This window comes from Leuciscus leuciscus (assembly GCF_965113295.1).
Source record: "Leuciscus leuciscus genome assembly, chromosome: 9".
NCBI classification, from domain to species: Eukaryota; Metazoa; Chordata; class Actinopteri; order Cypriniformes; family Leuciscidae; genus Leuciscus; species Leuciscus leuciscus.
The window spans coordinates 37,021,979-37,037,251 of record NC_138733.1 but is presented as its reverse complement, the minus strand read 5'-3'; the positions used below and the strand labels follow the sequence as shown (position 1 = coordinate 37,037,251).

The 15,273-nt window shown below is 39.7% G+C and overlaps 1 protein-coding gene and 1 long non-coding RNA gene across 2 annotated transcripts in view; both read right to left on the bottom strand.

The window, feature by feature from the left end:
* The window catches only part of LOC309506814, a 360,589-nt gene that overhangs the window by 282,207 nt on the left and 63,109 nt on the right, over positions 1–15,273 (bottom strand). The window lies entirely within an intron of this gene.
* mre11a (MRE11 homolog A, double strand break repair nuclease) overlaps positions 1–15,273 on the bottom strand; it is a 39,658-nt gene that overhangs the window by 2,462 nt on the left and 21,923 nt on the right. Inside the window, exons 12-17 of the mRNA XM_082180640.1 lie at positions 14,094–14,197; positions 12,075–12,248; positions 11,571–11,630; positions 11,254–11,449; positions 1,654–1,737; positions 55–116 (exon numbers count right to left, since the gene is read on the bottom strand). Coding sequence (XP_082036766.1) covers positions 55–116; positions 1,654–1,737; positions 11,254–11,449; positions 11,571–11,630; positions 12,075–12,248; positions 14,094–14,197 — 680 coding nt within the window. The remainder of the gene's footprint in view (positions 1–54; positions 117–1,653; positions 1,738–11,253; positions 11,450–11,570; positions 11,631–12,074; positions 12,249–14,093; positions 14,198–15,273) is intronic.

Genomic DNA, 15,273 nt, shown 5'->3' with positions numbered 1-15,273 from the left:
GATTTATCATTTCGTTTTTAACAGTTAAAGACATGCAGGTATTTGTGCGTATACCTCCTCGGCATCCAACTTTGATGTGTTTCCACGAGAGGTCCTCTGGGTTGAAGCCTGGAATACTGTAAAGAGCACAGAACAAAACAAATAAAACACCTGAGGCTGCCATTTAAGGGGAACACAGAACACACACCTTCCCACCATTTAAAATAAACCTCCAAGCAAACACAGGAATGAAACCGAGAATAAAATAAACTGAATGATTGCAAGTTTGAGTTATGGTAACCACAACAGCGTTTTTGAGACTGTCTTTGGTTCACTGCAGTTTTAAGGAGAAAATACTCAACAATGATGTTGACTTATGAATTTGCACATGGTTTGTCTTAAAGCACATTAAAAACACCACATAGACATATAAACAATATTAAAAACTTGATTTTCACCAGGGTGACTTTAAAGGGATAGTTCACTTTGAAATTAATTTTTGGTATGTTTTAGCTTACCTCAAGGGCATCCAAGATGTAGGTGTCTTTTTTTCCGCAGTAGTTTCAATTTTGATATTTTTAGGTCAAACCGTTCTTGTCTGTCAGTCATATAATGCAGGCCTATGGTCATTATCTCAAAACACAAGCACAGAGTCCAAATTAAAACAATTCCCCGTCGTCCAAATTAAACAATTCCCCATCGCAAGTACACATTGATGGCCTAAGACACGAAACGAGCGGTTTGTGTGAGAAAACGAACAGTATTTATATCGTTTTTACCACTTATACACAGCCATGTCCGAGTGATCTGATCTGACGTGTGCGCAGACTGGTGCATAGATATATACACACTAGATGTCGCCTTGTTTACGGCAGTTCATTGGAGCGAATGTCTTTAAGGCGACATCTAGTGTATATATCTATGCACCAGTCTGCGTACACGTCAGATCAGATCACTTCGACATGGCTGCGTATAAGAGGTAAAAACGATATAAATACTGTTCGTTTTCTCACACAAACCGCTCATTATTTCGTGTCTTAGGCCATCAATGTGTACTTACGATGGGGAATCGTTTAATTTGGACGACGGGGAATTGTTTTAATTTGGACTCTGTGCTTGTGTTTTGAGATAATGACCATAGACCTGCATTATATGACTGACAGACAAGAACGGTTTGACCTAAAAAGATCAAAATTGAAACTACTGCGGAAAAAAAAGACACCTACATCTTGGATGCCCTTTTGAGGTAAGCTAAAACATACCAAAAATTAATTTCAAAGTGAACTATCCCTTTAAAAGAAGTGGCTCATTTGCTCAAAGATTAAGTATCCACTGTACTTTCACATGGTGATGTCACAGAAAACCAGTAGGTTAGGCAGATAGAAAGCCACAGACTGTGGATGTGGAACCTGTAGGTTAGGCAGATAGAAAGCCACAGACTGAGGATGTGGAACCTGGAGGTTAGGCAGATAGAAAGCCACAGACTGTGGATGTGGAACCTGGAGGTTAGGCAGATAGAAAGCCACAGACTGTGGATGTGGTTGTGATTTTAAGTGCACCAGCTAAGGTGCAGAAAGTGTTACTTGCACCCTCTAATGCACAATTGGTTTGAACTTCAACACTACTTGCTTGTGTGTGTTCAAGTGTCAGGTGTATCAAGAGATTGTATCTTACCATCCATTATTGACTTGTTTTTTAGGGGACTTGAGAGAGATCCTTTTTGTCCACGTCCCCCCCGCCCTGACTTTGAGGCAGCACCTGGACACATTAAAATAGATATTGCAGGCAGAGTTTGAGATGAATTCCCCCAACCCGTCAAATGCAAATGGCGTATACGCATCAGCTCACTAGCCAATTTGGTGGGTTATGATTCATTAATTATGTCCTCCAACCAGGAGCTTCCAACATTAGCAAAACAAAGTGTAAGGAGGGTCGCACATTGGATGAAAAGAGTCACATCTTTAACATTCGAACACATTGTTTTCTATGAGTGTACACCCTGGGTTAATTTCACCATTTACTAATACATACTTTAAAATCAAATGTTGTATCTGATCTAACATGAACTAATAATGAAGAGTTGTATTTTTATTAACAAACAAGTTAACTAATGGAACCTTAAATGTAAAGTTACAGATTTAATAATAAATCTATTAAAATTCAAGCAGTAGTTTTGATCATTTGAGTTTACTTCAGATATTTTTGTTTTGGATAGAAGTTATGAATGGCGGTAACTTAAACATTTAGTAGCCAAATTGGCTGGTCAGTTAAAGTTAATTTCAAGACAAACTATTTGCCTTATTAGTAACGGTCAAAGTTTATGACATATGTATGATGTATGAAACCCTTAGTACACATCTATAAACTTTCTTATAGATTCTGGTATACAGTTTGGACTATTACAAATGTATGGGAAATGTGCTGGTATTTGATAAGATACTGTAATGTCTCTATAATTAACATTATATACAGATCAAAATACAGTGCTGTACTAACAGATGGTTCAAAATCCACAGTTCCACAGTACATCAGAAAGGCTAACAGGCTATGGAGAAGATGTGGCCAGGGAATGTAGAAGCCTTGTGCTTGTACTTCCTTCTGCCATGGACAACGGAGAAGAACTGGTGGCACATGGTGAGAGTAATACAGGAGAAATGAGGAAAGTGATAATGAAAAGAAATGGATGCTTAGAGTAGAGTGTTGTGCCTTGTCGGTGTACTCAGTGGAGTCATGCAAGTAGAGTCGCAGGTCTCTACCCGAATGGTTCTTTACTCAAGGCGGTCTTCACAATGCAGTTCTAACTAACTTACTAGCAACAGATGATCATGATCAACAAACACAGCAAACACACTGCTCACTCTGACAGACAAATTATGCAAATATATGTTTGTAGTACCACGTTGACACATTTTTCTGATTAAATAAACATTACCTACATATTTAAGAAAACAACAACATAATTATTGTTCCATTTAGTAAGGGGGACCTATTATGCTTTTTTAATTTAACCTTTCCTTTAGTATGTTATATAGCTGTTTGTACTAGGGATGGGCACGAGTACACGAGTACATGAAAACGATGATCGTCCTGACTTAAAAAATATATTTGTCTATTTTTATGATTGTGTTTTCCACCATTTTGGCCGGTACCTGTGGTCTGATTGGTTAGTATACCTTCCAGACTGGCGAAATAAAGTGAAACTGGATTTGAAAGGCAGTGATGCCTGGAATCTCTTTGATCATGAAATACAGTTAAGTGCAAGATGTGCAGTGCCAATCTGTCATATACATAGCATTATAAACTCACCTAAAGGATTATTAGGAACACCTGTTCAATTTCTCATTAATGCAATTATCTAATCAACCAATCACATGGCAGTTGCTTCAATGCATTTAGGGGTGTGGTCCTGGTCAAGACAATCTCCTGAACTCCAAACTGAATGTCAGAATGGGAAAGAAAGGTGATTTAAGCAATTTTGAGCGTGGCATGGTTGTTGGTGCCAGACGGGCCGGTCTGAGTATTTCACAATCTGCTCAGTTACTGGGATTTTCACGCACAACCATTTCTAGGGTTTACAAAGAATGGTGTGAAAAGGGAAAAACATCCAGTATGCGGCAGTCCTGTGGGCGAAAATGCCTTGTTGATGCTAGAGGTCAGAGGAGAATGGGCCGACTGATTCAAGCTGATAGAAGAGCAACTTTGACTGAAATAACCACTCGTTACAACCGAGGTATGCAGCAAAGCATTTGTGAAGCCACAACACGCACAACCTTGAGGCGGATGGGCTACAACAGCAGAAGACCCCACCGGGTACCACTCATCTCCACTACAAATAGGAAAAAGAGGCTACAATTTGCACGAGCTCACCAAAATTGGACAGAAGACTGGAAAAATGTTGCCTGGTCTGATGAGTCTCGATTTCTGTTGAGACAATCAGATGGTAGAGTCAGAATTTGGCGTAAACAGAATGAGAACATGGATCCATCATGCCTTGTTACCACTGTGCAGGCTGGTGGTGGTGGTGTAATAATAATAATAATAATAAATTTATTTTGTATAGCGCCTTTAAAAGTAGCTTTCTCAAAGCGCTTTACAGACAAGCATAACAGCAAATGAATAAACACAATGGAAATACAAAACAAATAAACACATAAAATCAAGTTCATGTAAAAGCAATCCTAAAATAAAATGTTTTAAGAAGAGATTTAAAAGTCACTAATGTACTTGCTTCCCTGATGTCGGCCGGGAGAGAATTCCAGAGCTTAGGAGCATAGGCAGAAAATGCTCGGTCACCCCACGTATGAAGCCGTGTCTTCGGAACAACCAAAAGACCACTCTGAGAGGAGCGCAAATTGCGACGTGGTGTGTAGGGGATTAATAAGTCAGTCAAATACTGAGGTGCCAGATTGTGCAAAGATTTATAGGCCAGCATAAGGATTTTAAAATCAATACGGTACCTAACAGGTAGCCAGTGCAGGTACTCCAAGACCGGGGTTATATGGTCCCTGGCCCTGGCCCCAGAAAGTACTCTAGCAGCTGAATTTTGAAGATATTGCAATTTATCCAATGATGATTTAGATACCCCAACTAGAAGACCATTGCAGTAGTCAATGCGCGAAAAGACAAAAGAGTTTATCAACTTCTCAGCTACCGAAAAGGACAACATAGGACGTAGCCGGGCTATATTTCTAAGGTGATAAAATGATGTCTTAACTGTATTCTGGACAAAAGGCTCAAATGACAGTGTGGCGTCAAAAATGACACCCAGATTTTTTAATTTGGTCTTAAACTCCAGTGCAACGCCATCAACAGACAGAGTAGGAGACCCAACCTTTCGCAGTTGATGTGGAGATCCAAGGAGCATAACTTCTGTTTTTGAGCCGTTTAGAGACAGAAAATTATTGGACATCCAAGTCTTTATCTCAGCAATACAGTTAGAAAGATGCCCAACGTTCACTTGCTGACCCGGTCTAGTATGTATATAAATCTGTGTATCATCAGCATAAAGGTGATAGTTAAGGTTGAGAGATTGTAGTAATTGACCAAGTGGATAGATGTACATACTAAAGAGTAAAGGACCCAAGACTGACCCCTGTGGAACACCCGTATGAACAGAACCAACTTTGGACCTATAACCACCCATGAAAACAAATTGACTGCGGTCAGTGAAATAGGACTTGAACCAGTCAAGAACAGTCTCTGACAAGCCGAATACATGTTCGAGGCGATCGAGTAGTAGGGCATGGTCAATAGTGTCGAAGGCTGAACTGAGATCCAAGAGAATGAGAACGGACTTGGAGCCGGAGTCGGAGGCAATTAGTAAGTCATTAGCGACTTTCACCAACGCAGTCTCAGTGCTGTGTAATTTTCGAAATCCTGATTGATGTGGCTCACATAGTTTATTTTCAATTAAGTGTTTGTTTAATTGAGCTGCAACCACACCCTCCAAGATTTTAGACAGAAATGATAGATTTGAGATTGGGCGATAATTTGACAGATTTCTCACATCAGAATTTTGCTTTTTTAAAACAGGAGTGACTGCAGCAGTTTTAAGTGCTGCTGGCACCTCCCCAATTGATAAAGAGTCATTTATTATAGCAAGAACTGAGGGACATAAAGGACCAAAGCAAGATTTAAACAGGCCACCAGGCATGGGATCAAGTATGCAGGTGGTAGCTTTCATACTAGAAACCTGGTTGCAAAGCATCTCAGGTTGCAATAAAGTAAATTTGGATAAAGGAATGCCAGAGAACCTAGGAGTATTAACTGTAAGATCGGCAGACTGCAAGGAATGAATATTTGTGCGAATATTGTAAATTTTTTCACTGAAAGATTTGAGAAACTCATTACACAGCCAGCCAGATGAAGTCAGAGAACTGACACTATCTACATTAAGTAGACTGTTAATTGTATGAAAGAGCTTCCTGGAATTGCTTTGATTAATATCAATAATATTTGAGAAATAGGCAGATCTTGCAGTTTCAATGGCTACTCTGTAGTTTGACAAGCAATCTTTCCAGGCCTGGTGGAACACATTTAAACCAGAGTGACGCCATTTTCGCTCTAATTTCCGACACACAGCCTTCTGTGTACGCAAATCACCATTATACCAGGGGGCTGACTGTGCAAATGAAACATTACGTGTTTTTATGGGTGCAAAGATGTCCAAGTTGGCTGTAAGGACATTATTAAATACTGAAATTTTATCCTCAAGAGGAGCAGAAGACATGCCAACTAATGAAGATACAGTCGAGTTTGCAAAGGTAGCATGATCAATTGATTGCCATTTACGGAAAGAAATAGTTCGTGAAGTCTCTCTACTAGAATGAAATGTCTCAATATTAAAAAAGATAGCTAGATGATCAGAAAGTCCAGTATCCACAACAGAAAGATTAGAAAGAGATGAGTCATTTGCAATAATTAAATCTAACGTGTGTCCTTTACAGTGAGTAGGGACATTTACAAACTGAGAAAAATTAAAACAGTCCAAGAGTGATAGAAAATCCTTGGCCAAGGGACAGGCTTTCTGATCTACATGCAGGTTAAAATCACCCAGAATCAAAATTCTCTTAAATCTGACGGACAATATAGAGAGAAGATCAGCAAACTCAGACAGAAAGTCCTTATTTAGTTTAGGAGGTCGATAGATAGTGACCATGGCAGAATGGAGAGCAGAGTGAGTATCAGACACATTTAAAACAAGACATTCAAAAGTTTTAAAAGGAGGAACGGATACAGGGTGAATCTTGTATTGCAGTTTGTAAAGAACTATAATACCACCACCTCTACCTGTAGTTCGTGAAACGTCAATGAGTCCGAAGCCCGCGGGAGTCAGCTGATTAAAAAGAAAACCATCGTCCTGTTTGTGCCATGTTTCCGTGATGAAAAACAAGTCTAGCTTCTTGTCCATGATAAGATCCGCCAGCAATAGAGCTTTGTTGTTCACAGAGCGCGCGTTTAGTAGCGCGGCTTTTAAAGGGCTTGCAGACACCGCATCACAGAAATGCCGCTCGTACGGCAGAGCAGAAAAGTTAGTAAGATCAACCCCGGAGGAAGACAGTCTTGTAATCCTTCGCCGACAGTTCAATACTGGGATGGAGGACGACGAGGAAGAGATGTAGCTTCGTCCTGTGCTCCGATGAATATACCGCTTGGGCCGCAGTAATCCAGTCCTGTCACAGTGGTCATAGGTGTCCCCCGACAGATAGTAATTCCGCTTCAGGGATAAGAGCTGGCGAGAGGTGTACTGTAAGGCCATGTTCATTAAAGCCTCGTCTGCGTCAGCTCCCAATAAACCTAACTGTGAATCCACAGAGCCGATAGAAAGCAACCAGGCCAACACCAAGAAAAACAATTTCCCGGCAAACATGAAGAGAGCACACGGCATCACAACGGATAGAGAGGAGCGGCAGCCAGAGCGCGCCAGCGTACCCTGCTCACCCGTCAGCCGTAATGGTGTGGGGGATGTTTTCTTGGCACACTTTAGGCCCCTTAGTGCCGATTGGGCATCATTTAAATGCCACGGCCTACCTGAGCATTGTTTCTGACCATGTCCATCCCTTTATGACCACCATGTACCCATCCTCTGATGGCTACTTCCAGCAGGATAATGCACCATGTCATGTCACAAAGCTCGAATCATCTCAAATTGGTTTCTTGAACATGACAATGAGTTCACTGTACTAAAATGGCCCCCACAGATCTCAACCCAATAGAGCATCTTTGGGATGTGGTGGAACGGGAGCTTCGTGCCCTGGATGTGCATCCCACAAATCTCCATCAACTGCAAGATGCTATCCTATCAATATGGGCCAACATTTCTAAAGAATGCTTTCAGCACCTTGTTGAATCAATGCCACGGAGAATTAAGGCAGGTCTGAAGGCGAAAGGGGGTCAAACACAGTATTAGTATGGTGTTCCTAATAATCCTTTAAGTGAGTGTAGTCAGAAGATGATTGTAATAGATTAGAATGTTGTAAATTCTATGTGCTTTAGTTGCCCGTGTATCAGCGTGCTGTTTGGGGGACCACAACATAGTTATAGCAGACTAGCACAGTCAAGCTCATGTGCGCATTCGTGCCCTTTTGTACAGATGTAAGTTGTAAGATTACTTTTATGTTGTGTATTTCTGATTAATCTTATAGGACGTGTTTGGTTGAGTATAGAAACCAGCTAGCAAAGCGCTGCAGTTTACCCACAGGTGCTCATTCACTCTTCAGTTTCAACTCAAATGCAATGCCCAACGTTATTGACTATGGTTATTTGAGACTGTCATATTCTTTTTAGATAGGCTATTTCTTTTTCAAAATCATTGATGATAAAATACAGCAGTGTTATTTCGTTCTCATATTTTTTTAAAGTAGACATATGTTTTATTTAAAGTTGTTTCTCATTATGTTTTCGAAAATGCGCAGTGATGACTAATCACTTTGATCATAAAAAAAAAAAAAATTAAGTGCAAGATGTGCAGCGAAAATCTTCCATATCGCATTATAATGAGAACAAGATTGTAATAGAATGTTGTACATTTTTCGTGTTTTAGTCAACGTGTATCAGCGTTGTTGTGAAGAGTGAATCCACAAAGGGAGTTACGATTTCACACAGTCAAGTTTACATGCGTATTCGCGTCCTTTTGTGCAGATGTAAGATGTAATAGGTGTATACAGTGGGGAAAATAATAATTATTTGATCCCCTGCTGATTTTGTAAGTTTGCCCACTTACAAAGAAATGAAGGGTCTATAATTTTAATGGTAGGTTTATTTTAACAGATAGAGACAGAATATTAGCATTTGATCGAGTGAAATAAGTATTTGATCCTCTACCAACCAGCAAGAATTCTGCCTCCCACAGATTGGTTATTTGCTCATGTTAGAAAACAGATTAGCCCTGTCACTTTAAGAAAGTACTCCTAATGTCCTAATGTCAGTGGACACCAGTTTGGTGAGAAGGTGGACTGTTGGTGCCATTATTCGGAAATGAAAAAAAATAAAAAAATAAAATAAAATAAAAAAAGAATCGCCCTCGGTCTGGAGCTGCATGCAAGATCTCGCCTCATGGGATAAGGATGATCATGAGGAAGGTGAGGGATCAGCCCAGAACTACACAGGAGGAGCTTGTTAATGATCTCAAGGCAGTTGGGACCACAGTCACCAAGCAAACCATTGGTAACACACTACAACGCAATGGATTGAAATCCTGCAGCACCCGCAAGATCCCCTTGGTCAAGAAGGCACATGTTCAAGCCCATCTGAAGTTTGCCAATGAACATATAATGATTCAGAGAAGACTTGGGAGAAAGTGCTGTGGTCAGATGAGACCAAAATTGAGCTCTTTAGCATCAACTCAACTCGTCGTGTTTGGAGGAAGAGAAATGCTGACTATGACCCCAAGAACACCATCCCTAAAGTCAAGCACGGAGGTGGAAGCATCATGCTCTGGGGCCGTTTCTCTGCTTAGGGTACAGGACGACTTCACCGTATTGAGGAGCCGATGGACGGGGCCATGTACCGTAAAATCTTGGACGAGAACCTTCTTCCTTCAGACAGAACACTGAAGATGGGTTGTGGATGGGTGACCCAAACAATGACCAAAAACATACCGCCCAGGCAACAAAGTGATGGCTCAAGAAGAAGCACATTCAGACCTTAATCCTATAGAAAATCTGTGGAGGGAGCTGAAACTTAAGAGTTGCCAAGCGACAGCCAAGAAAACGTAAGGATTTAGAGAGGATCTGAAAAGAGGAATGGACCAAAATCCCTCCTGAGATGTGTGCAAACCTCGTGACCAACTACAAGAACGGTCTTACCTCTGTGCTTGCCAACAAGGGTTTCTCCACCAAGTACTAAGGCATGTTTTGCTTGGGGATCAAATACTTATTTCACTTACTGAAATGCAAATCCTTTATATAATGTGTTTTTTCTGGATTTTTTGGTTGATATTCTGTCTCTATCTGTTAAAATAAACCTACCATAAAAATTATTGACCCTTAATTTCTTTGTAAGTGGGCAAACTTACAAAATCAGCAGGGGATCAAATAATAATTTTCCCCACTGTATCCGATTAATCTGATATGACTAGAAAAAATAACTGCTAGATTATGTATATGTTCATGTTTTCATAGACATGTTTTCATGTCATATTTTTATTTGTCAACATTAATGTTCGTAACAGCCTTAAAATATTTTCATTATCTCCATGACGGACATGCCCCGTGTCTCCAGAATACCTAGAGACTAAATAGTCTGATGGCAATATCCTGGTCAATGATGAGGGCCTGATGAAGACAAACAGTTTTAAGTACCTAGGATCGTGCCAGCAAAGTGATGGTGGTATTATTGATGAAGTGCGTGGGAGGGTGAACACGTCCTGGATGCGCTGGAAAGAGGTCACTGAAATTCTATGCGATAAACGAATACAAATACGTCACACTTCATGGTGTATGGCAAACGCCCAAGCAGACGCCCATGCAAAATGGCAAGCCACAATCCGAAAAGCAGACTCTGCACCAGAGGAAAACGTGCTAGGATGAAGAAGAAGAGTTTTTGCATGTGAATGACTCCCTCTACCTGCTGGTGAGGCTGAATAACAGCAGATGGAAATTATGCATGAGTATTCTACTGCTATTTCTGCAGTACCCGGTTGTGCAATGTTGAATATTCGGCTAAATTTGAACCACTGAATTTGTGGAAGTGAATTTTAAAGAGAAATAAAATGGACCAAAAACTGACTGTCGAATATTATAGGTCAGTGGTGCAAAACTCAGTTCCTGCACAGTTTAGCTTTAACCCTAATTAAACGAATCTGATCAAGCTAATCAAGCCCTTCAGGCTTATCTGAAGGGACTGTGGCCCTCCAGAAGCTGAGTTTGAGAGTTTGGCACCCCTGTTATAGATGGTATTTTCAGACTCAATATTTTGGAAACAAAGTTTGCAAAAAGAAGTCTGGAAGCTCAGCATTGATTATTGAATTTTTAATAACGAAATTGTTTTGCGCATTAAATATTACAAATAGTATGATGAGTGCAATTCAACATGATTTTTTGTTTTAAAGACATTTGTTATTAATTTACATCCATAACACAGGCATAACTGTGATAGAAACAATACTTCAAATTTGAACCAGATTTAACTAGCATTTCACCCACCCCTAGGTAGAGGAACATTTTAATTACAAAATATTTGGCTCTAAAGTATCTCTTCACAATTTAGGTTTTGTGATTTATATAGTTATCAAAGAAATTGTTTCTGTCTCTGCGAATGTGTTTATGTAGATACCTCTCCCTCTTCCTCTTTTGCTAGTACTTTGATCTCGTCCTCCTCTGGAGCTGCGCCCCCTTCCACGGATCGGAGGAGCAGATATGGACTCTTCATCAGACTCCATAGCAATGTCAGCTGGCTCATCTGATAGGTTGAGGTCATCGCCTCTCACAGTTTCACTACGATCCCTATTAGCTTTTGCACGGATTATAGCCTGAAACAGAATGAATGGCAAATTGATGGGGTAATTTACTTTTTTGAATGTATGCCAGTGAGTGATAAACGTGAAAAGGAATGAATGACATGTATAGTGAGCAAAAGAGATAAAAAGTGACCTCTTGAACTTCCTCGTCCTCTTCTGCTGTGTTTCTCTTTGAGTCTCGAAACTGTTGAATCTAATGACACATGAAGATAAACATGACAGCTTTCCTGTAGCTCAGTGGTAAGAGCATTGCGTTAACAACGCAAGGTTGTGGGTAATTGCGTTAACAACGCAAGGTTGTGGGTTCGATCCCAGGGGATTGCACATGCCTATGTATAAATGTATAGGATAATGCAATGTAAGTCGCTTTGGATAAAAGCGTCTGCCAAATGCATAAATGTAAATGTAAATGACAGACCATGTTAATCTAAATCACCAGTTTCATTTGGTAAGTGGTACAGGCAATGTTGTCTAAGGGAGTGATGGTGTTTTTTTAATCTGTGTAGTTTGCTAGACAAATTTTCTCAGAAAACAACAGTGGCTGCACATATGCTGGTAAAGAACTAAAATGGCCACCTTTCAATCATTGTGAAATTGGTTTATTGCTTTGTTCAGCTGAGGTGCTCTTCCTCTTTACCTCCTCATCAATCTTCTCCTCTGTGGCTTCCACCCGTCGTTCTCTGAGGAAGCGCTGGGTTTTCTCCAGCTGGTAGTTTATGAGTTCTTCAATAGCATCTCTCTCCTCTTTATCCACAAACTCCTGCACTGCCTTTCCCATGCCTTGCTCCGTCAACAGAGACAACTGCACATTCTACACGTACAGAAACACACACCTTTACACACTTAAATATTAATGGTATGTATTTAAACATTTAAACAAATGTATTATACATATATTACACTCAAACTCATCCATCAGTTTCTCAAAAACAAACAAAAACGCTTGCAGACTGCACATTACGCAGAGATGGCCTAGCTAGAGTTACCCCAAGACAACAGCTGGTTTCAGGTTATAGGGGTAGGGTAACATATTTAGCGGTGTCATTATTCTGTATTCATCAAAGTAGTACATTTACATAGACACATTTTTTTTTCCTCTGGAAGAAATCATCTGATTGATGATTCTGAACATATTGTTTACATGCACTTAACTTTTCCACTATGAATGTTACAGTTTCCTTGGTTTGATGCTTTCCTCTCTAACGAGTAAGGAGAAAAAAAGTCTTACCTACACAAGTCAATCTGATCGACTGTTTAAATGACTAATATTTTCCTATCAATTGGAATTTCAAAGGTTTACACCACCACTTCCAATTCTAATGACATGGTTATATAAAACCTTTGTTATCCGAACTGGACTGCTACTAGTCCAATTTAACAAACGTAACAGCTACGGTAAACCATATGCAAACTAAGAGAAACTTATTCATCCTTCTAAAGATTTACCAATGAGATCTTGCAAATAATAAAAAACAACTATACTTTTATTAAACACATTTATTATAAACAAAGAATTTTGCACTCAAAATTGCCCATTGGTAAAGTCATTGGATCACTGCAGCTGCCGTTAGAAGCTCCAGTTGCTATAGAAACTGCACATGCGCTCTGGCTGGTCTAGCCTGAAAAATATGCTTTTTTTTTATGGAATGAGAGCATAAGAAAGGACATTTATGGGACAGTTAATTTCAGATTTTGCAGCCGATTTGAAATATGTAATTTAAATATGAGTTCAGCAAAGAGTTTTTGAGATTTCAGGATTCCCCCATTCAAGTAAATAGCACTTGGTCTTGGATGCCTGAAATAGCTGTCCGGAGGTGTTGGCAAATATGCCAGTTGAATAAGAGCTTCAAAGAAAGTGATGAGAACCTTTCAAAAGAGCTCTATTACTTAAAGGTGCTCTGTCTAAGCGATGTCACGTATTTTTTTAGGCCAAAACATTTTTGTCACATTCAGCAAACATCTCCTCACTATACGATAGCTGCCTGTCCCCTGAACACACTGTAAAAAAACGCGATCTCTGTAGACAGCCCAGGCTCCACAAACGGCAAGAAAAACAAACTGGCCCAGCCTGGACCACGAAACATAAACACAGTGTTCCAGCCAATAACTGACAAGAATGATTTGAGGGTGGGGGTTGGGAGGTTAGTGCACGTGCACATGAAGGGGGGTGTGGGGAGGGGAGGAGAGAGAAGCATGAAGAGGGAAGTTAGCTAGAGGAGAGACGTCCTAACAACGACTAACGTTAACATTTTATATTCTTGAGAATTTTGATATGGCCGACACACGACCAAAGAGACAATGTTCCGATGAACAAATAACAAAGTATAGGGAAAAGGAGAAGGAACGTGAAGTCCCGAATTTACATCGGAAAAGCGTTCAAAAGGTGGCGACATTCCGACATTCAGGTGGCTCTGTTTTTGCTGGACAGGTGGGTAAATCCAGTTTGTTTTTTCTAAATGGTTCATGACGGAAGGGAGGGGGAGGGGACGGGATGGTCGAGCTAGCCTTCGTTTTGTTTGACAATACTTCGAACGTCAACAAGGAGTGACCTCACCCAACATCGCTTAGCACACCATTAAGCATGACAATTCTGTGGAAGGTTAGGAGGCGACTGAAGATTTATCTGTATCCTTAACACACACAGACAACTACAAACCTTCTCAGCTGTCTGGAAGTATTCCTTCACAAGATCTTCCACTCTCAGCTGTAAGACCTCAGAATTGGGACGAGAGAGGAGTGCTCCAAAATCCAAACTTTCTTCTGCAGAACACACACAGCATAATTCAAATTGAAATTCTTTTCCTGTGCATGTGCAATCATGCAAGATTTTCGATTAAGCCACGAGTAATGATGGGCAGTAGCATCACTAGAAAAAGTGAAACTGTCATCATATACTCACCCTCATGTCGTTCCAAACCAATATGACTGACTTCCATCAAACATTTTAAGAAATGTTCTTGTATTGTTTGCAATTTTCCATGCAATTACAATTACTGGGGCAAAAAGGACACAAAGGCACTATACATTTATCTCAAAAGTGTTATATATCTTGGCTTTGGTTTGAACACTAGGCTTGAACACTTGTAATATTGCTCAGTATGATACAATATATCTCAGATTACACATTTGCATGTGATGAGGAAACAAATGAACACATTCAATTAAGAAACATCCTACATCCTACTGTCAATTTCTAATTTCTATAAATGTGTATGTAGTTATTTTTTTGTTTTCACCCCCATACAATTGCGTTATATTATGCAAATGCAGTTCTAATTGACCAAATCAATCATATATTATAGAGAGCCATGTAATAAATGCCATTTAGGTGTTAATTGGATTATTGTGCTTAATTAAAATATGTTATTATTCACCTATTTATTTATACTTTTATCAGTAAATGTTTTGTCACATGACATGTCATCATGTCATTAAGCTTTCTATAAACCATAACTTGTGTGCGGATTGATTTAAAGTTACATTATGTAACTTTTTTTGTAAAAAATTTACAAAATGTATATAATGAGCGATTACATCATGAATACATCTTTAAAAACAGTATTTATGTCTTATCCTGAACCACTACAGTACGCCGATAATAAGTGTTTTTATTTAGACTATTTTAGACCGAGCAGGACGACAACCGCTGCGGAGTAGCCCAGTACCTGCGTGACTGCGTGTTTATTAACCGCTAGAGCATCAAAAGTTACATAGTGTGCCTAGTATTTAGTTTCTTAAATGTTCAAGTTGAATGCTTTTTTTCTTTATAGGTCAGTTGGTGTTAAAGTAGCTAATACATGCTAAGTAGAACAATTAGTTTTACAATGCAATTCAAT